Consider the following 22,229-nt stretch of genomic DNA (forward strand, 5'->3'; position numbering starts at 1 on the left):
CGCTTGAAGCATACCAAAAAAAAAAAATCAGTGAAATTTACCTTTTTGTCAACATGTTAACATTGGAATTCAATAAAACCTATGGGTTTTTAAGAAGAAAAGATTTTTTTTTGTTCTCAGTGTTTTTGATCTACAATAAGCCGATTGCTGAGTTATTATCAACCGACAATGTGAAAAATGCATTTTTTTTCTCTAATAATAATCAAATAATGAATCACCGATAAATGGCTCGACTTACGCTCGGAACCCATAATGCCAAAAAATATGGCGATTTGAACGGATTGATATCGTGTGTGCGCAGTTTGCATGTGAGTTTTCGAGCTAAAGCGAAATGCTGAGCCATTGAATGATTGGAACAGAAGAAACCGACGGGAGAAGAAAAAACAACATGAAATATCACTTTTCATCAATTGTATGAAGGTGATCATGTCGTTGGTGACTCCCCGAGGACATTGTGTGACAACTTACACGGTAATAGTTAAAGCACAAATCATAGGGTTTTTGTAATGGCATTCGATCCAAAGCTTCATCTATCTCTATCTCTCCCTCTCCATCTCTCCGCAAAAAACGTTTGCAGCAATCGAAAAGTGAGAATGAGACAGAGGCGGCGGATAAAAAGCGGCGAGATTGTGAAATGTGATTGCAGATAGATTGAAAAGGAAAATGGTTAATTTATTGCAACCACCAAGGCAACAACTGCTGCCCCGACTCGTAATCGGATACAACATAGTGACAACTGAACCATACACTCCACAGCAGCAGCAGCAGCAGCAGCAGCAGCAGTAGCAGCAGCAGCAGCAGCAGCAGTAGCCGGCACACAAAATCACGAAAGAAGCATTACCGAAAGTGAGATGGAAAACGGGAATGTGGCTCGGTTATGAAGCATGAAAGATTCTACATGCATTTATATCCGACGCATCTGTGTGCTGTGCCATTATGTGTATCGAAAGCACTTTTTTGTTCCTAAGTGGCAAACTGTAACCCAATACATAAATTCGATCGCTGTTTAGTTGTATTTGTCTTTGGGTTTTGGAATTCGATTTGCTTGGCATTGTTGTAGTTGCCCGGCCTCTCCGTTTCGAAGAGCTTTTCCTCTAGCCATTGATTTGTCGAGGAAAAACACGCACGTTTCGCCATTATACGGCAATGCATACACCGCACTCAGTCACATAAACACAACAATTTTATACACATTGAACAGCTTTGCCATTTCGACTTGATTCTCACTTTTTACCGTCGACGCGCCGGATTTTCCTATTTGATTCTCTCTCTCTGTCTCAATGTTTTCGTATGGCTGCTGCCTGTTCCTCTTTTTTCGTGTGTATTGCACTGCTGCGATTTTCGATTCACTGCATGTGCATATTTCCTCATGTAAGGGCTTCAATTTTCCTTGTAATTCGCGTTGGAATGCCGCAAATTTAATGGCTTACATTTTTTTTCTTCGTTTTCGACGAGCTTTCTCTCTCTCTTGCTTCCTTTTTCTTTTTCATTCGATGATATTTTTTTCATCCTTCGAGTTTTGTGAGCTGCATCTCTAGTCAAAGAATACGGGGTTTCGATGTATTTTTTTTCTCTCTATTTTCTTCGTAAAAGATTATAGAGTCCTGTTTGGCGTGGATCCATTTTTTATCGTTTTATCAATGCGGTTCGTACATGCAACAAAACGATAGATAGCACCATGTTAGCAAGACAGAGAGGGAGAGAGAGCGCGCGAGATTTACTAGCAAAATAACAACAAAACTCACCACCACCACAACTAAAATGGGCAAATGATAGCATTTTTCCCAACATTTTCAATCAGTGGTTGCACTGAAACAGAGTACAATCTACACTGTGGGTGTGATTTTTTCGTTGTTGTTTTTCTTTTTCATCTTCTTCTTCTTCTTCTTCCTCGGTTTGAAATGTGATGCAAAAGAGTGTGGGAGAGTGAGTGTTATTGGGCATGGTTTGGCCTTGGGAATAGCGCACAAGATTCTTTCGCATTTCGATGCTTCTTTATTTCCGTTGTGATTTGTTTTACGTTCTATCATTGGACGGAGTGGTTAGTTTTAAAATGGATCGTATAAAAGAAAATGGTTGAAATTTGTTTTTACAATTTTTTTTCTTTCGTTGGTGTTGTTTTGTTGCTCACTCTCGGAAATGGTGATCTCAAGTTCCAAGCGAGCACACGCATCAAGTGCCCAGACACGCTTTATCTCTTTCTCTCTCTCTCTCTCTCTCTCTCTCTCTCTCTCTCTCTCTCTCTCTTTTTTTTTTTTGCTCGTGTGGCATTGATGAGATAAATATAGCGTTTGGTGGTGGTGTGATGTGGCTTCTCGTCTTCGCCCATAAAAAAGTCATTACGACATGCATTTGAATTGATGCCGTTGCTGCCATCCACCCGCCATCAATTCAAAATGTGCTATATATTAAATTCAATTGTTAGCAGCAAAAGAAGAGCAGTGATTTTCGTGTAACGAAACGTAATGAAATCGGATGCCTCTGTTAGCGGTTGATGGTCAGAAATTCGATGTGGACTGATTAACGAACCATTGCCACAAGTTCACACATATTCATCTGCACTCTACTTTCATCAATACCCCACCCTCTCCAACAACTCCATCCACTGTTTTAATCTAGTTTGTGTGCTAACCATTTCGCTGATAAAATATATGTGAAACCATTTTTGATAGCTTTCCTCGCCACCAACGATGAGAATAATGTGGATGAAAAAAAATGAGAAGTAAAGAACGTATCGGCCACCCACATTCCGTGTGTAAACCATTCAATCATAGGAACTTTTCACAATGTACACACATTTCTGTGGCTAAACACTGAAATCCTAAATAAACTGATCAATCATACGGTATGACGCATTTCCAAATGCGAATATGATCTGCACTTTTTATTTTTTGCCACACAAAAACTATACACATATACATGGTAAGAGAGAGAGAGAACAATGCGCTCCACTAAAAATAAAAACCAATCAACACTGGCTGAAAATATTCGAATTGATTCAAATGGAAAAACCCCATTAAAATCTTCTCTCATTTTTGTTGATCAGTGTATGTGTTAGTTTATTAATTTAGGCCTTTTTCTTTGCTCTGTTCCGTGGTCGTCGCTTTTGTTTTCGATAAAATCACATTTGTCAGTCGGGAGAAAAGGGTCGAGAGAGGGATGGGGGGGGGGGAGTCGATAATAAAATGCGCCAAGAAAGGAAATACGAATTAGAACATTATTTAAAAGCTGATAAAAAGCGGCACGGGCATTTCAACGGAGTTGAAGGTCTCATTGTCGTTTATTTTTTTTAATGTGCCGGAACGACTCCGGATACGATGTGATAAAATTGCCGAAAAGAAAACGAGGCATACTAGTTGAGAAATGAAAACGGAAATAAAATATTTCCACCGTCTTCAACATGATGTCACTGGCATGGCGTAAAAGAGGAGAGAAAAAGCACACACACATACCCATCGCATACTAAATCTTGGCTTTATCGACTTTGGTCGTTATGGTGATCATAGATAATTCTCGATTTCATGCTATTTGACTGCAAAATGTGTCTGCATCAATATAAAATGAAATCAGCTTATATTTTTGTGCAGTCTGTTAGCCTCATTTTGGATGATATTCATGTGAAGAATATAATATCAAAGATTCCTCATATGCAAGCGGCGGAACAGTCAGCCTTCCTAGGCTTTCTCTTTTTTTGTTCTCCATTCGGTAATCGTGTGTTTTTTTCGTCCTTTTTCAACAACAAAAAAAAACGCTCTATTGGCGTTGAGCGCGTTACTACTTTCGTTTACTTTTGACTGACTTATTCAAATAAATATCCCTGCAGATTGCTGCGAAATTCAAATATTTCGAGACATCGAAGAAAAAAGTTGGCAATTTTTTTTTCTTCAACGATGACTTCTACATTTTGCACTGAATTTTGAATGGCAGGATAATCTGGCGTAAGCGTCCGACACAGCCATATTTTATTATTACCGTTTTTTTTTCTCATGAAAGAAACGAGGCAAAAAAGAAGAAGAGTATCGGTGGATCGCAATATGTCGGCCAAGTGATTTGTATTTGCTGTCATTTAGAAGCCGTTTGCATAAAATATATATTCTGTATTCACAAACTGTTGATAAATCAAATCGTTTGCGACGACACTAATCCTTTATTTGCTTGAATGCCATTGCCACTGCTGCTGCTACTGCTATCGATGTCCCCGAACACACTCAACTTTCGATATGTTCATCGCAGGCTCGCAGTGTTGTCGTTAAGACACACAGTTAAAGAGCGAGTTTTTGATTCCGTATCTGGCTGTTTCATTTAGTCCTAGTGTCTTGTTGCACTTTTATGGCATTTTGCACAACTGCTTGTGACTTTGTTCGCCGTCGATGTTTTCTTTTTTCTTCTTTCGTCACTCGTTCCCGCCACTATCATTTCCATTGTGAAACCCATTCTGGGTCCTCTTGATCATATTTTTGTAAATTACTTAAAAATACTCACGTCTCTTGACTATTTCATTCGACTGACTGTATGAGGACAACAAAAAAAAAAATTGTGTGTCCTCTTTTAGATTTGTGCTTTTTTCCCACTGTTTTTCGCCGCTCTCCCTCTCTCGCCCTCTATCTCGTCGCGCTCTTCTGCCGCGGAATTTACAGAGCATTACATATAAATATATCAGCCCGTTGTTTGCCCATCACTTGTAAAATGGTTGTCTATTCTTTTTATTTGGATTTCCACCGTTTTTCCCTTCTACATTCTTTTTTTTTTGTCGTTTCGTTTGGTGCTCTTTCGCTCACAGCTCAGCGCGATATTTTCTTCTGCGCGCTCTCTTCCTTCATTCACATTCGCAGTTATAATGTGTAGCTGTTGCCTAGCGCAAATATTTTCTGCATCGACATTTGCACTTTTGTTATTCGCATAACTAACAGCATTTAATGCAGTTGCCATACATTTTACAGCGTCGACTTAAAGAGTTCTTTGTTCCTTCTCGTTATAACATTCATCCATAAATATCGTTTCTTCGTCAGCCGATTCGTCGGGTCGAGTAGAGTTAAATTGGGTCGGTTGGATAGAGATGGGGGGAGTCTGATTTGTCTTTCTATATATATATACACATTTTTCTTTACTCATTCATTCATTCATTCTGTTGTTTCTTTCGCTTGTCTTTGTCATTGCTTTGTTGGTAGTACGTGCGGACAACAAAACGATATGCCGTAATACATGAGAAATTTTTATCGTTTAAAAAGAAGGAAAAGACAAGCACAATACGTATTCGAGCCGACCCATTCAATTGCAATGGCAAAGGAAGTGGAAATGCATGAATGGCTGCAGGAAAAAAAAAATCTAAAAGAAAAATTGAAATAAAATAAGGGGAAAACTTATAGAAAACCGGGAAAAAAACCAAATTCGCGCCATGCCGTTAGGAAATAGAGACACACATAAACAATATAATATATACATTTGGCATTTCTTTTTTTGACTCAAATAAAATGGAATGAATGAAATTCGACGATTTGGGAACGGTGAATGAACCTGACGGTGAAATGACTACTGCGGGCAATTGAGGCAAGAGATAGATAGATAGATAGAGAGAGAGAGAGAGAGAGAGAGAGAGAGAGAGAGAGAGACATGAGAACCACAATTGCACAAACCACAAACGAAAAACTAGAGAAAGAAACGAGCAAACGAATGAACCAACGAAAGCTGAATATACAGAAAATATGAACGAAAGTAAGTTCAAATGCAAAGAAAACACAAGAACACGAAGTGGAATGGAATAAAAAAGAACGAACCAGCATAGATACACATACATAAGTCGGCACTTCTTCGTATTTGTCTTACAAATAAAGTTCTCTCTGGTGGCGTTTCTTTGTGACCATGCAGCGGAATAAATACAGGTTTCTCTTTCCCTTTCTTTCTCTCTCTAGCTCTTGCTTTCTATAATTCTCATTGCTTTTATGCTCAGACCGACAAAAGCTCAGTTTTGTCCACTAATATTTTGTCGCAAATCAGTGAGACGCTAACGTTGTGATTGCAAGAGAAGAATACACTTCGAAAGGACAATTAGTTTGACAGAGCGAAAGAAAAAAATATAAATGCTAAGACACACGAATCAAGAATGAGTACAATGGCATGACTTTCTGTTCTTTTTTCTTCACCGCAAGACATACTATCACGTCAAGGACTGTGTTTTTTTTCATCAAACGCTTTATTTGGCCGGCAACAGAATAAAATATTCCATTATTGCTTTATCATGCTGAAAGACTTGTCTGTAATACCAGAACGTTTTACATTACCGAAATACCGAATATTTTCGGAATGCCACTGTTGGTTTAACGGGGTGGCGGCCGTCATCGTTGGAGTGAGTGAATGCTGTGCAGAAAAATGGGTGGAATGGGAATGGATTGGTTGGATGGTGGTTCAATGGCTTTGATTTCGAATTGGATTGCCAAATACATTACCGCAGATGAGCTGTGAGCGTGTTCAAATTGTTATCAATGTGGCAATCATATGGCAAATTGCGATTATTGAACACGAACTGACACTCTCCCACCCTTCATATAATCAACAACAACAACAGCAAAACGCATTTTCCCGAAGTTGTTGCTTGTTTCCACTCGGGTCCCGAACGCTGTTCCGCTTTGACTTTCGATGCAGAGACAGAGAGAGAGAGGGTGAGAGAGACAGCGTCGGTGTAATCATTCTTTCAATTCGATAAAATATCGACACAAGCATTTAATATCAACGCGATCGTATTTCAAATAATCATTTCGATGTGCACGATGATGTCGCTCTTTATAGCCATCTCTCAGGCAGCGCGTACAACCTCTTGATATCATAAGACCGTATAAAAAAACATGAAAATGTATCAAGCCATCGAAAAGGCGAGCAAACGAGCAAAATAGAAAGAAAGAGATAGAGCAAAAAAAAAAATGCCATTACCGCAAGTGTATTTACTTGGAGTATCATGTGTTTTGATTTAAAAACGTTTTAAGTCTTCAACATCTTATGTGGGGGTATGTGATGGCAAGAAAGAAGGCATTGTCGTTTTCTCTGTGTCTCGATTTCGGGGCCGAAAAAAAAGTGTGTATGTTTGGCAAAGTGACTGCAAAAAAGCACATTAGGTTTTCACCACAAATACACATAGCGCGCGCACACACACACAGCGTGTGATAACGAAGTAACGCGCGAAAATACGATTGGGAAATGGGTTTACGTTCGCCAAATACAAAAATGGTTATTCACCGAGCGCGTGAGAGAGCGAGATGAAGCAAGCGATTGACATTTGAACGCATGTACTGATGATGAGCTATGCAATGCGTTTCACATGTTCGGCAACCATATCCACCCCACTGATAAATATTTCGAATTAAGGCCTGAAATTCAATATTGTGAATAACGAAAAATAAACTAGCAGATAATTGCATTTACACTTTAGGTGTTTATTTTCGGTGTTTGAAGCGCGCGCGCGAGCGTACGCACACAGGAGAGGGATCAGAACCGAAAATCGCTTCATTTACGTTCTCACAAATACAGCGGCTACTGTAAGCAAATAGATTATTCGGATATCGCTTCATTTATTTCATATTTTGCTCGTGTTTTTTTCCATTCCCGTTCCGATTCTGCGGATATTTCACTAAATCAAATATTATATTTTGTTTATGGATGTTATCATTCTATTGCGGCTGAAATGATGGGCGCATGCAATTAACCGCATCAAATTATCAAACACCACAACGAAATGAAATGAACAAAAAGGTATACCACTCGCCGAACGTATTGATTCGTTTTTGTGTGTTTGTGTGTTTGTGTTGGCACACACACACACACACAAAATGAACGAAGAATTTGTTGGCAAAAAAATGCATAACATTGGAATAAAAAACATATACATGTGTGTGTATTAATGCATCGGTGGGCGCTGATTCGTGTGCATTCATATATAATGCACATCAGCATGGAACGAACGAACGAAAAAAAAAGAGTAAAAAGCGATTGCACGTTCCATCAGTCCATCGATCAAATCAACATTTTAGAGCAGGTATTACTTTGTTTGATAGGTCGCTCTGCATTGGAAAAGGAGTTTGAACATGATTCGCCCATTTGAGAAACGGCATTCGGCATTGAACCACCACCACTACCACACGACCGCCATCGATGCCGATGCACGAATGACATTAAAATTCGACAGCAGTTCATTGGCGTTACCAATGAAAATAGGCAGATGTGAAAGCGTTCATTTGTCAAAACTTCTTTGTTCGCAGCATGTCGTATGTGGCGGCGGCAGTGGCAGTGGCAGTGGCGGTGGCGGTGGCGGTGGTGGTGGTGTCGATTTTGATGAGACAGTGTGAGAGTGTGAGGTGAGAGTATGCCAACAAATATGCGAAATAGGTTCAGCTCTAACACAAATATATATGAGTGTTGAATTTTACCAGCCGGAAAAAAGCACAACACCACCATTATTATGTGTGACGTGATGCTGAACACACAACTGTTCACCCGCGAACACGCCACCCAACGAACGAAGAAAAAAAGTAGCGCAAAAGCCTAACAATAACAACGGTAATGTTTTTCATTCAATTCTTTTCAACAACCCAAAAAATATATCGACAATGTATTTCATATGCTCACATTTCCGAAACTATGTATATGCACCCACTGCTGCCACCATCGTGTGCCGTGTTGTTGTTTCTCTATCACTCTTTCTCTCGTGTGCCTGTTCCTTTCCACCGTTACATGTCCCAATTTTAATTTTATTCGAATATACGTAATCAAATGTAATTTATAGAATTATTGATATCATACGTAAATCACAGCGCCTATAAATGTCGAATAGTGGGTATGTGCGTGCGTGGTGAGCGCGCTCGCGCCTTTTTTTCGGTTATTCGTGATTGATTATTATTGAATTCATGAATGCGTTGTGCATCTCTCGTTCACCGCTTTATTTATTATTCATGCATTGATTCGTAGTTATTCACCAGTAATTTTTAATAATAGAAACAGAGCGAAAAAAGCAATCATGAAGCAAAAGGTCCCGTTTACTAGCGGAAGCGAATGAGTGAATGGACGAGAAATAAATAAAGAAAGCACCAGCCACTGTAAATGGGGCAATCGTAAACGAAAAAAAAAACATCCGATCGAAGCAAACGAAAAATGAAATAAAATAAAAAAGAATGGGCACAATTTCCCTAGGCACAACTTCCATAGTGCCAGCGCCTGATGATCAATAAAATCCCATTTCATATAATAAAATGTGAATTATGCCTGAACAAGGAGATCCAATCCACCAATGTGCCACGACCGGCACTACCGTCACCGCACAATGACTGCGTAAAAATTGATTGACTTTACGTTATTTTGGCCGCCTCCGTGTTCCATCCCATGTACACTTCGATGTTGAACAGATCATTTTCCCCGTACATACATATATCGGAAACTTTCCAATATTTTGTTTATGTTTGTGTTTTATGTCTAAGGATATTTTCATGTTGTTCCATCGCCGATGGCATCACACTGTCGATGCGCTTTCAAAACGAACTTAAATATTGACTTTATTAGTTCATATACAGTTTATTTTTTGTTCGTTGACTCCCTCATCGATAATTTTGCGATGTGAAAGCCTCGTGAAAATGAATCGTATGGGTATGTTATGCTTGCAAACACACACACACACACACACGCACACACACACATGAACGATTCACATAGTGGCTCAAATGTTTTACTGGTTTAATGTGAAAATTGGCAAAGTGTTGGGGCGAAACAACTGCCGAAATATTGTTGGCCCAACAACGGCGCCAAAACAAAAGAGAGAGAGAGAGAGAGAGAGTGGGAGAGATCAACTTTTCGTACGCACACGTCAAATTATTTCGCAAATTAACAATTTGATTTTAGGAACTCGGCTGCTTTTTTACACATTCAACCCAATATGTGTATATGTGTGTCGTAGATGCTTGACTTTTGGCTGCCTGTAACGAGAACACGCTGAACCATTGAACTGAACAAAGGCAAGAGATTCGCATTTCCCAGCGATTGCCAACAAGCTTTTGCACCTGCATAACTAATATCGATGCCATCGACATGTACACATATATACAGTGGATTTGTGTGCTTACAACCGGAAGATCTGTGTATTACAATGCTTTTGAGCTGCAATGTGTTTGAAATATTTTACACACACACGCTTGAGGATGCGATATCGAATGCAAACTTTCTTGATAGCTCCCATTTGTTCGCCATCACGTTGAAGTTGAGTTCAGAATGGGAATTCTTTTGAGCAACATCGAATGCTTTGTCTGTTGTAATTAATGTAATTTCGGTAGCAACGCAGCAAGTCGAGTAGTTGAATCGGCTTTGCGCTGATTTTCATACCAATTAAAACCCCACACTACTTGACGATGAATGTGATGGTTCACATCCGGCAGCGTATATTCAAACAGAGAGAGAGAGAGAGAGAGAGAGAGAGAGAGAGAGAGAGAGAGAGAGAGAGAGAGAGAGAGAGAGAGAAAGGATTTAAACCATTAGAACACATCGCAAGTAGGTCATGCGTACCGAAAAATATTTTGTGATTTCGATTTGTAATTTCACCGTTTTCTCTCACTCCCTTTCTCTCTCTCTCTCTCTCTCACGCTCTGGCTGTTGTTTTCTCTCTCGTTTTTGTTTTTCTCTATGCACTTTGCCTTGGTTTGTTTCAACAAACACGAATCTCATTCCGCCAAAGCATTCGAGTTCAGTGGCATTCCATTATTTGCCTTGCGACAAAACACAAACGTGCAACTTTCCAAACTAGTTTTTTACCCTTTGTGAAAAAAGAGCACCAAATTATGCTCTATTTTAAATGCAAAATTATTCCAAATGTTTAGTTGGTTACGACAGACAACAGAAAAAAAATGGAAAAAAACGGCAACTTTGGAATTCATTTCGCATTGGCTTTGCGCTTCGCTTCGTTTTAGCAGTAATTTTTGCACAGCTCCAAATTTAATGCAATTAAAATAAAAAGAGTGCAATAAAATCTACTGCAACGCAGTGTATTACTTCAATTCATTTGATGGTTTTTGGCAATAGGTTTTTTTTCTCGTTCATTGTTGCTGGTGTTCAATGAGCACTGGTCATGAAAAAAGTGGTCGTTTCTTAGCAAATTGTCATAATTCGTTCAAATTCATGTGATTTCAAGCGTGCATAGAAGAAAAAATTGAACGAGAAAAAGCAGAGTGAAGGAGAGAGAGAGGGAGGAGCGAGATTGAGAATGTGGAATTGTTCAGGACTTGTTTCGATCATTCTGTTTGTTGTCAATTTCGAAATGCAACGAACTTGTTTTTTAGAATTGCATTAATTGAGTGAAGTCCAAATGCAATTTACATTGAAGTTGCAAACTAATCCAGCGATGAAGCAGCTAATCAGCAATGCCCGGCACATATAAAATGGTAAAAGTATCGTTTCACCAAATAAAAGCTACTGAGCGAGTGAACGAACGAATGAAAAGCGCCATTAATATGCGATTATACCGAAAAACTCATCTCGCCGGAACAATGGAGCACGCGAAAAATACAACTGGCATTCAACAAAAAAAAATTAACACTATCTCAAACGATCGAATAGGTGCGAATCAAGCAACTAAACACACCACCACAAGTGATGAATCCAGTTGAACTGAACGAAACAGATGCAAGCTTTCAAAAGTACAAACCAACATCCAATGATGATGATGATGGTAGTGGTGTACTGAAAGAGCTGTTACCATGTTAATCCTTGTCGCCATAAAAATCTATGTCAATGCAAATTGGTGTGTGTGCATGGTCTGAAATCGTCGGGCAAGTTTTCCGACTAACACTTTGTCGATTTGCATTTGGAAATATAAAACAAAAAACTAAACACACGAGTGGAAGATCGAGCGAGAGATGGAGACGCGCCATTTCAAACGGCTTAACGTTATTGTTGCGTCAAATGATCTTGACTCTGATGATGGTTGTGTTAAGTTGAGGACATTAAATGCCGTCTGAAATTCGTTTCCCCAACGCTAATAGTAGAAAAGAGACAAATGAACGGTTTGGCGTTGTTTTTAAATGAAATTTGCAGAAAATAGAGAAGTTTGGACCTTCAGCATAATTGCTAATGGCCGAGAACAATATAATATGAATATCAAGTAAACTCGAATCATAACCGAAATTTACATAAAATATGAATCTGAATGCGTTTTGTTGCTACCAGTCTTTTTTATTCTCTCTTCATGACGGCGTGGTGTGGCGTCGTTGATGCTGCTGCTGCTGTTGTTGTTGTTTTTGTGCAGTAAACTGAGCGTAAATTTTATCCTGATTAATTCATAAATAATATCCACATTCATTATTCGGTTTTGGGTGAATTTAGATTGAATTTATTCACGTGTGAGTTGATGTCTAGGAATTGCGACTCGGCCGAATTATTTAAATCATTGCAATGAAATTTACATAATTCGTCGTCTCGTTTGCAAAGTGTGTCTTTGGCCATAGATCTTGTTGTTTGAGTCGCAAACCCGGAGGATTTCTTCTTTCATGTCAGTCAAAGAGGGTTTGAGGCGAAACAACGGTGATTAGTGAAACGGCGTTTTGTCAACGGGTTATTGTACTATCTTAGTTACTCACTCAACCTGGGTGTGATGCTTAATTCGATCATCACAACCTCCTTGAGTGAGCGATTAAGTTGGAACACAATCAACAGTCCCCAATGGATTCTCAACGGAATACACCAAAATGCATCGACAGTGCACTGGACAGTAAGTATATTGCGGTTTTGACAACACAAAATGGCCAAAGACTAAATAACCAAAGAAAAACTCACACACAAACAAAAAACACCCGCATCGATTTGGTAGTTAAGATTACGAAAACTTAATTTTTCGTTGTTCTGACATTTTGTTGCATCGAAATTTTACACACAATTACATCTCGATTATGAAACTAGGGGCTTCTATGTCCATTTGGCATTCGAATTTTTATTCACAAATTCGCGCTCAGTGCCATGCATTCGCAACGCTGCCATATGATTTCTATGTAAACATTCGCACTCGCATTCGTATTTCGCTGTTCTCGAACGTTCTCACGAATTTGAGTGCGAATTTTTACATAGAAAACATACGGCAGCGTTGCGAATGCACGCACAAACACGAATGAACGAATGAATTATGTAGTCACAAGTTCGCTGTCATAGCCGCATTCGTCGCATTCGCAAACATTCGAATTTTTGTTCTGAAATGCGAATGCATTCGCAGCATTGGCGAGAGATAAATCCCCTTAGTTATGAAAGTCATTTGAAGCGTGCACGCAAGAGAGAGAGAGAGAGAGAGAGAGAGAGAAGGCGAAAAGAAAGAAAAAAACACCCAAAATATGCTGAATGCATAAAATTTACTGTTTTTGAGTGCAACTTTATCATTGCCACAGCACTTAAAAGCCATGTTGATCTCAAACTAACTGACTCAAGTGCTTAACCGAAAATACTTCCGAAATGAAACACACACACACACACACAAACACACTTACAAACAGAAAAACATTGGCACAATGAACAAAAAAAGATCCAAACGTCGCAACAAAGTTAGGCTTAAGCTCCGAAAAGAGTTTTCATATTTTTAATCAAATTTGTTTCATGATTTATGAACCAACATGTTAAAATAGAAAAAAAATAGTATAAATTATTGTCCGAGAAAGTTGCGAAAAAAATAGGAAAAATAACGGGAAACTCGTGACTCCGGCAAAATCCCTGCGATACAAAACGATGCACAAATGTTGCGTAATAAACTAAAAAATTGTTTCTTTTTTCTGCTTTATTTATAGTTTGGTGAATCAAACGATGGCCGATTTGGATGTTGGACGAGTTCGGCAAATCCTAAGCGAAGCGCTCGATGTTTGGTCACGTGGATCTCGTTTAACATTCCAAGAAGTGTACAGCAAAGATGCCGATATTCAAGTTTTATTCGCACGGTAAGAAAAATGTCCAAATCCAAATAAAAAAAAAACAAAAACTTCGACTCACAAATCCAAAGACACACGAAAAGTGAAAGACAGGAGAGGAGCGGTAACAGAGGACCAAAGCCAGATTTGTTTGGTCGTAAACTATTTTTCACTTTCGAAACGCTTTGTTGGCATGTTACAACAGTGAAGTGGCAATAAAATTAGGTTCTATAAACATTTTTGATCGAAAAACTTTCGCACGACAACTGACGTAAAGGTTAATTTGAAGCGACCACAAGAAAACGAAGTCACAGCCAAGCAAACAACAATAACGAAAAAAAAATCCGGTAGCACGATACATTTATCAAAAAATTGGTGTGCATTCGATAAGGGAAAATGATACTCTTCGATTCTAGCCCTCTGCCTTCTTTGGTAGTGAGATGGGGTGAGCGAATGACCTTTTTAGTACAATGATTACACTTTTCGCATTCCATTTGAAGAAAAAAAACCACTTTTCCCTCTCCATCATTTTGTTGGTGTGTATCACACTGACACACTGTTTCCCAAAATCTCAGCGCGAGACGCTGATCCGAACCGAATTCGGTTTCACCGTAAGTTTCATTGCTGTCACTTAAATAAAATCTAGCGGAATTTACACCCAGCCCCAATTTTTTTTATTTCTCTCTCTGTGTTCTTGCCATTCTTCAACCATTTTGCCAGCAGCCGAAGTTCATTTACTATTGAAACACTTACACCGAGAACAATAGCAGAAAAAAAATGTGCATGGTTTTTTTTTCAATTTCACTGGCGACTTTTTTCTACTTTATTGAACACTTTAATCTTCTCTCATTCTGCTTTCGAAATGTTCCGCTTCTATGATTATTATTGTTGTTAGTGCCGTTTTTGTTGACCATTTTTTGTTGGAAACAAATTTTTCGGAGAAACAAAGACAACAAAAACGGTTGGTAACCAAAAAGTTTTGAACTCTTATTTATTACTTTCGATTTTGAAATATGATTTTGAATAATAGACCAAGCAAATGCCACCGTTGGCCATTCAATCAGGTATATTAATCTTCTGCGTCAGATACAAATATCCTCTCTGATATTTGAATCAATTTTTTCAACAAAAATCAATTTCTTGACACTTTCCATTCAACTCAAGTTAAACAGAGAACGAGTATGTGCCATAAAAAGCAGTTTGTCGATAGATTTTTATCTAATTTGAAACTAGAATTGAAATATCACGCTGCTTCGTCCACTTTTGAATATTCTTCTTCTCTTAATTTTGAATCTTGGTCATCTACAAATATCAATTTAAATCATTTACGACTTGCGTCGATACCCAGGGTTTGAGGTTCAAATTTTACTTGATTTTATAGTAGTCGCTACAACGCCAAAATAAATAAATGTAAACACTTCGTTTCGTCGCATGAATAAAATTGTAAACCATTGCATAATGCAAGGGCAAATCACTCAAAAGTAATACAAAGCTGCTGAAAAAGTAATACAACGTGAAAAAGGTAATACAACTTTTTAGTGAATTGCCCCTTGGCATAATGAGTTCATCTTCGTTAAAATTTTCAACTTGAAACATGACAAAACTTGTCGATCATAAAAAAGTTCATCGACAGAGAAACACATGATTGAATATGCATTTTGTATTTCAGGAGACATCATGGTGATGGATACGATTTTGATGGGCCAGGATCGGTGCTAGCCCATGCATTTTATCCAGGAACTGGTCGAGGCGGTGATGCTCATTTCGATGAAGAGGAAAAATGGATTTTGTCTCCAAACGAGGGTGATGGTAAGATAAATTTCTGCAAATCATCAAAAAGAGGAACAACCATTGAGCGCGTTATTAATATCACACTGCAACATTTAATATATTTTTTAAAAAGACATCTAGTTGACTATATTCAACGATGCAAGTGTACTTTTTCCCTGAAAAAAAAAGAAGATTCTTTCTCCGGAAAAGAGTGTATTTTCTTCCAATATCAATAGATAGAGAGACAACATATGTCGAAATTACCGTTGCAAACCCGAAATCATATATAAAATATACAAAAAATTACAATACAAATCACTTTTGCTCAATCCAATTCCATATCCGTATTGTTCGTATAGTAAATTGTGTTTTTTCTTCTTCGGTGCACGAATACAATATCAAACCAAAGAGTTGAATCGATTGCAAATTGCATTTAGAATCTGTGGTTTCAATTCAATCTTAATTAAAATATTTATTTTTTTTTCCATTTCGTTGCCGTTATAGGTACAAATTTACTGGGTGTCGCAGTGCATGAGGTAATGCGTTGTACATGCTTTGCATACAGCTCCAAATTCAATTATCTAATTCAAATATTCTGTGTTCGTTGTATATAGTTTGGTCATTCGTTGGGTTTGGGACATTCATCGGTTGAGAGTGCGATAATGTTTCCGTGGTATCATGGTTATCAAAAGTACAAAGAATTACCGGAAGACGATCGTCTGGCGATTCAGCAAATTTATGGATCTCGTCAAAAGATTTGGGGTGATAATCCAAGGCCACGTCTTACAACCAGCGCATCAACAACGACCAGCACAACACCGCGTTCGTATTATCCCGATCGAAGTCCAACGGATCGTGATCGTGACCGACAACGGGAACGTGACGAACGTGAACGACAGGAAGCAGAAAGGGACAGAGAGAGACAGCGGTTGGAGCGTGAACGACAACGACAGGAATGGGAGCGAAAAGAATGGGAACGACGAGCGAGTGAACGTGAGCAGCGGGAAAAAGAGAGACGACGACAAAAGGAACGTGAACAAAAGGAACGGGACGAACAGGAGAAAAGACGGCAACAAAGTGCTTGGGAACGCGAAGAGCGTGAACGTCATCGATATGATGGACAAAATACACCATCAACAACCAATAAACCATGGCATCATCACAATCACCATCCGAAATACAATAAAAATGGCCAAAATCATCCGAATAAAGAAAAACCCGACACCTGCAACACCAGCTACGATGCCATCACAATAATTCGCAACGAACTCTTCATTTTCAAAGATCGCGTAAGTGTTGACATTTTCGAACAGCATTCGCTGAATGCCATTTCGAACGATAATTGCCATATTTAACGATAAAGCCCATTTTCACCGGTTGAAAATGCGGAACATTTTAAAACGATTTCATTACGCATAATCACACTCATTTATTGTTTTGCCATTTTTCTACCCCAGTATTTGTGGCGGATCGGTGACAATGGATTGCATAGCGGTTATCCGCATGAAATCAATCGTGTATGGTCGCAATTGCCAAGTAATTTCACACACATTGATGCCGTCTATGAGAATAAACACAGGAAAATTGTATTTTTCATGGGTAAGCACATTTTCCATAATTTTATACCAAAATGAAATTATCAATTGATAAAACCGGGGAGTGGTGTGAAGTGACACAAAATACAGCCAACGGTTATGTTCAAAGCGTATCACGTGCTTGATAACCAACGATGACGACGACAAAAAAAAAATCCCGTTCAACTCTCGGTATCACCTACACTTCACTATCTCCAGCCTGCAAAATTCATGAATTTTCACCATTTGATTTCACTTTTTGTGTATGTTTTCTCTCTTTCTCTTTCTCTCGTTTTCTGCTTCATTTTATTAGGAAAAATGTATTACGTTTTCAATTCAAATAAATTGGAGGATGGTTACCCTAAAGCACTAACCACTCTCGGGTTGCCAGCAACAGTGGATAAAATCGATGCCGTTCTGGTGTGGGGTCACAACAATCGAACATATTTCTATAGCGGAACCATGTATTGGAGGTAAAATGCAAACAATCTGATTGAACTGTTTCTCTCTCTCTCTCTCTCTCTCTCTCTCTCTCTCTCTCTCTCTCTCTGAGAGCGATTTTGTGGCAAAACTTATGTAACATTGTTGCGAAAACGGTATATGTGTGTATCGCATGCTGTCGCTTAGCTCTCACAATGGGGAAGCGATGCCGAGTGTGATATACACGCGTACTTTTTCGCATACAGAGCACATTTAAATGTGATAAGCCATGTGTATGCTGTCGTCGAGCATGGCACAGCAGAAAAAAAAATACATGAAAAATAAAAAATAAATCATTTCATCTGTGTTCGCAGATTCGACGAAGATATTCATCACGTGGAATTAGATTATCCACGTGATATGTCAATTTGGCGAGGTATTGGTTACCACATCGATGCAGCCTTTCAATATAAAGACGGTAAATTTGATTGAATCATATATTATTAGTTATTCATTTTGCAAATATTTCGCATATGTGTGCGTGTGGGTTTTCATTCGCCGGAGTAGACACAAATTTGATCTATCGATTCAGTCATGCGTGAATCCATCGATAAACTGGATAATTATTCACAGGAATAAAATTCATAAATTTTCTCTCGTTTTTTTCTCTCTATCTCTCTCTCTCTCTCTTCTTCATTTTGGAAAACCATTTTCATGGTTCAATAGGGAAAACGTATTTCTTTAAAGGGAAATCATTTTGGCAATTTAACGATTCAATAATGCATGTGACACGAAGTAGACCCGATTCGTCAGCGGTACGATGGATGGGATGTCCTCGAGTCACATCAACCTATTCCAATGAGGTGTACGATGATGGAGAACAACGTAAAGAGCCGCTAGTTTATTCGACAGCGACCATGAACACCGTTGCCGCAAACAACGTCTACATTCTACTCATATCAACCATTTTTGTTCTATGGCATTTTTAAGTTCTCCCAAAAGCAGATAAAAATAAAACAACTCGAAATTTGAATGAATCGCGCGATCCCGAGCGTTCAATGTGCCGCATTGTGCTTATCGAAAACAAAAAAACATAACTTAGATTTTATCAATTTCTCTCTATCTGTGTCGTATCCATTAAGCAATGTTTCTTTTAATGCAATATTCGGACTGCTTTTTTAATTAATTATTATATATATTATATTTTACGTGCAAATAGCAAGTAATTAAAGTATACCAATTTCCGTTACTTTTTTTTTCTCTTCTCTTTTTCGGTTTTTAAATTAAATTTTTTTTTAAATTAACTTGAACTGACAATCTTTTTCGATCAACCGTTTAATTTAAAAGAGACCGTTTAAAAGAATGAACGAAAAATCAAACAAAATCGAACGAAACAACCGTAATTTTCGTTAATTGTAAAATATGTTTCCTTTTTTTTGGTATTTAAAATATGTTCGCTATTAATTTTATATGTTATAAGAGTCACACATTCGGGCGATTTAAGCTCAACACGTGTTTATCGAAAGGTTCATGCTTGAATGCACAGTGTGCTTTAGATAGTCAACCATACTTATACTGGATTATTTGGAAACGAACGAACTCAACCATCTGTGCGTCTTCCACACACAAACACATTCTATCGATAGATATATATATACATGGTTCGATGATATATAGATATATGTATAACGTAATCGCAATGAAATAAGAGAGGAAAATTTCATAACTTCATAACTAGCTATAGTGAGAGAGATTTTCTTTTTTCTCTTGGTTTTTTTTTTCTTCTCCTCTTCCAATTTTGTGAACCAATCACTTGAGCAACAGCAAAAAGCAATAGCGATCTAATGAATTTTGGTCAAAGTTTTATAGTTTTCGATTTTTCTTCTTGTTTTTTTTTTTGTCACACATACATTTAGTTTTCTTCGTCTTTTCTTTCCTTGTGGAAAAACTTCGTCGCATTAAAAGTTTTTATCCAAATAATCAGAGCGTGAAATCTGTGATATAATTTTATAAAAATAAATACAAATTTCATTTGCTGAAAAATAAAAATACGTTGGTGTTTTCCTTGGCAAATAATATGGAATTGTTAAAATTATTGGAGGATGCGAGCGGAAAAGTGATTTTGCTGCGGAGAACACTTGGTTGAGTTGCAAGCGACGTCTCGTTTTTAGCGAGGAAAGAGTGGTACAATAAAAAATGTTTCCTTATCATGGTACAGACTGTAGCGTACAGACAAATGTTAGAATATACGATGGACTCCAGGCTGGAGTCTCCAGCCCAGGAGAGGGTTTTTTCCAATTTGCAAAATGGTAAGACTCTTAACGGATTTTTCTAAAATTGATCAAAGTCTCACTGAAGCAACACACACACACAAAAGACAAAACAGGTCATGAGGTACAGAGTAGTTGATGCAAGTGAATACTAGGGTTTCCAATATGATTGCAGCAAATCAACTGTGGGTATTTATTAATAATGTATTTATTTATTTACAATCTTGTTCAGCTTCGACGATAATCAAATAGGTATAATCAGTCATTCTAACGAAATTCATCGACTGATTATATTTTCTTTCAAAAACTTTCTGTTTATTCATATCCAATGATCTCTACATTTTAGTGTTGTCTCAGAAACCAAAACGAAAACGAAAATTTTCCTATGGAAAATTGTGTAATTTATACATTTTTATTTCGTTACAATTTTTTTTTCTAGATCGATAGCATTTATGTTTAATTTAATTGGTAGAAAAAGAAGAAAAAAATGTAAAATGTGTATAAATGGTTAAACAAAATCAATGAACACAATTCTTACATTGTAATTGACAGCTTGACGTAAGGAATAAAACAAACGAAACAGATAGCGGTGATGCGGTAATAATTTTCGTTTAAGATCACTTCAGTTGGATGTGGGACATTTTTTACAATTTTAAAACTAATCAATAATGATTTATTAATGATCGATTATTGATTTAAAAGAACTGATTCGCTGAGAATGAAAACAACTTATTGAATCGTTCGCAGAACAAAGTAATACAACAACAACTCCGTATGAAAAAAACGCTGTGTTTCGCTTTGTTCTGCGAACGATTCAATAAGTTGTTTTTATTCTCAGCGAATCAACTTTCGATTTTACAAACAATTGCAGAACAAAACTAAAAAACAAATACATTTTTCGATCAACGGGATCAATTTTATTCAGAGTATTTCAAATTTGAGACAATCCAAGAACAAAAATGTCTTCAAAATTTAACGCAAAAAAAATTGAGCTCAAATCATCGCTGTTTCATTTATTTCAAACTAGCGGCCTCGCCTCGCTTCGCTCGGCTTCGGCGCTAGGTCGCTTCGCGACACCCCGAAATTAACATTGTATACAATTCGTATCAAATGAAAAGATAAAAAATCTGAATAACGTCTATCTTTAATTCGAATAATTTTTTCATTTTCCAGTCACTCATCATCATCACCCACCCATTCATTTAATATTCTGATTTTTCTCTTAATAAACATATATCTATTTTATTTTTTTCACTCGAATTTAGAGCCATTTTCTGTTCCACCGCATAATTCTTTCTTGTATTGAAGAAAACAATACATTTTCTCTCAAATCAGTGTTTCAAGCTTAAACGATTCTTATCCAAGCTACTTTATATAAAGCCAATCTACGTGTGTCTTCTCCCCATTTTAAGTCTCTTTTATCCAAAACAAATTTCACACATGTATTGTTTGTCCTGACGTGAATTATGAATTTTTTCAATTTATTTATTTTTACATGAAATAAAATCTCTTCAACAATAATACGCATATATTATCTCATTGCCTTCAATCCACATTAATGTACGTTGTATCGAAAAACAATAAAAAAAAATTTTGTTCAAATTTTTTGAAAATTACATTCGAAAATCAAAACTGATATGTATTATGATAGATTCTATTTAAGCCGCGAGAATTTTAACGGCATATTCATTAACAAAACCAAGAATTAAAAAATCGTGAAAATAAAAAAAAGTAGGACAGACAGACAGACAGACAGACGGACGTTCAGTTATAATATAGATTAAAGGCCAAAATTTGTCTTGATTTCTATTTTTTTCTTCACAGTAGTCATGAATTGTTAATATAGTAAAATGTGAGACAGAAAAAAAACATCTTTTCCCAAGTTTGCTTCCAAATATGAATTCAAACTTATTTGATAAATGATGTAAAACAAATATTCGCACTGCTTTCAACGAGAAAACCGTATGAAGGATGTGAACCGGGTGCTATTGTCTTCAAATAAAATATACAAAACCAACATGGAATTTAGTTTTTTTCCCTATGATTTTTATTGCTAAAATGATGGCGTTTTTCTTTAAAAAACGTAAAATCTATTGATTTCATCGCACTGCAGTCTAATTTTACCCATCGCGTTTCAATTTATGGTCAACACCCACGAATACCTAATTCGAATTTTTTTGTATCTCCATCATTTTTTTCCGTATTCTACTTCAGATTTTGCGTACTAGCGTGATGTGTTGTTTGTGTTCTTTGATGTATTTCTCTGTGATCACCCATTTGTTACCCAAACG

The 22,229-nt window shown here is 37.4% G+C and overlaps 1 protein-coding gene across 12 annotated transcripts in view; it reads left to right on the forward strand.

Annotated features, from left to right (window-relative positions):
- LOC129574687 (matrix metalloproteinase-2-like) overlaps positions 1 to 19,717 on the forward strand; it is an 80,129-nt gene extending 60,412 nt beyond the window's left edge. For 11 of the 12 annotated variants that reach the window (XM_055457048.1, XM_055457047.1, XM_055457039.1 and 8 more), the window contains 8 exons: positions 13,788 to 13,934; positions 15,574 to 15,713; positions 16,179 to 16,210; positions 16,289 to 16,963; positions 17,132 to 17,273; positions 17,562 to 17,721; positions 18,043 to 18,146; positions 18,395 to 19,717. In XM_055457048.1, the coding sequence (XP_055313023.1) occupies positions 13,788 to 13,934; positions 15,574 to 15,713; positions 16,179 to 16,210; positions 16,289 to 16,963; positions 17,132 to 17,273; positions 17,562 to 17,721; positions 18,043 to 18,146; positions 18,395 to 18,657 (1,663 nt within the window). In that variant the 3' untranslated portion in view covers positions 18,658 to 19,717. Of the gene's footprint in view, positions 1 to 12,669; positions 12,731 to 13,787; positions 13,935 to 15,573; positions 15,714 to 16,178; positions 16,211 to 16,288; positions 16,964 to 17,131; positions 17,274 to 17,561; positions 17,722 to 18,042; positions 18,147 to 18,394 lie in introns of those variants that run through there. The other variant, XM_055457049.1, reaches the window with a different exon arrangement.
- The last annotated feature ends 2,512 nt before the right edge of the window (positions 19,718 to 22,229 follow it).

Source organism: Sitodiplosis mosellana, unplaced genomic scaffold (assembly GCF_009176505.1).
Source record: "Sitodiplosis mosellana isolate CC-2019 unplaced genomic scaffold, AAFC_SMos_1.0 Smas_scaffold_6165, whole genome shotgun sequence".
NCBI classification, from domain to species: Eukaryota; Metazoa; Arthropoda; class Insecta; order Diptera; family Cecidomyiidae; genus Sitodiplosis; species Sitodiplosis mosellana.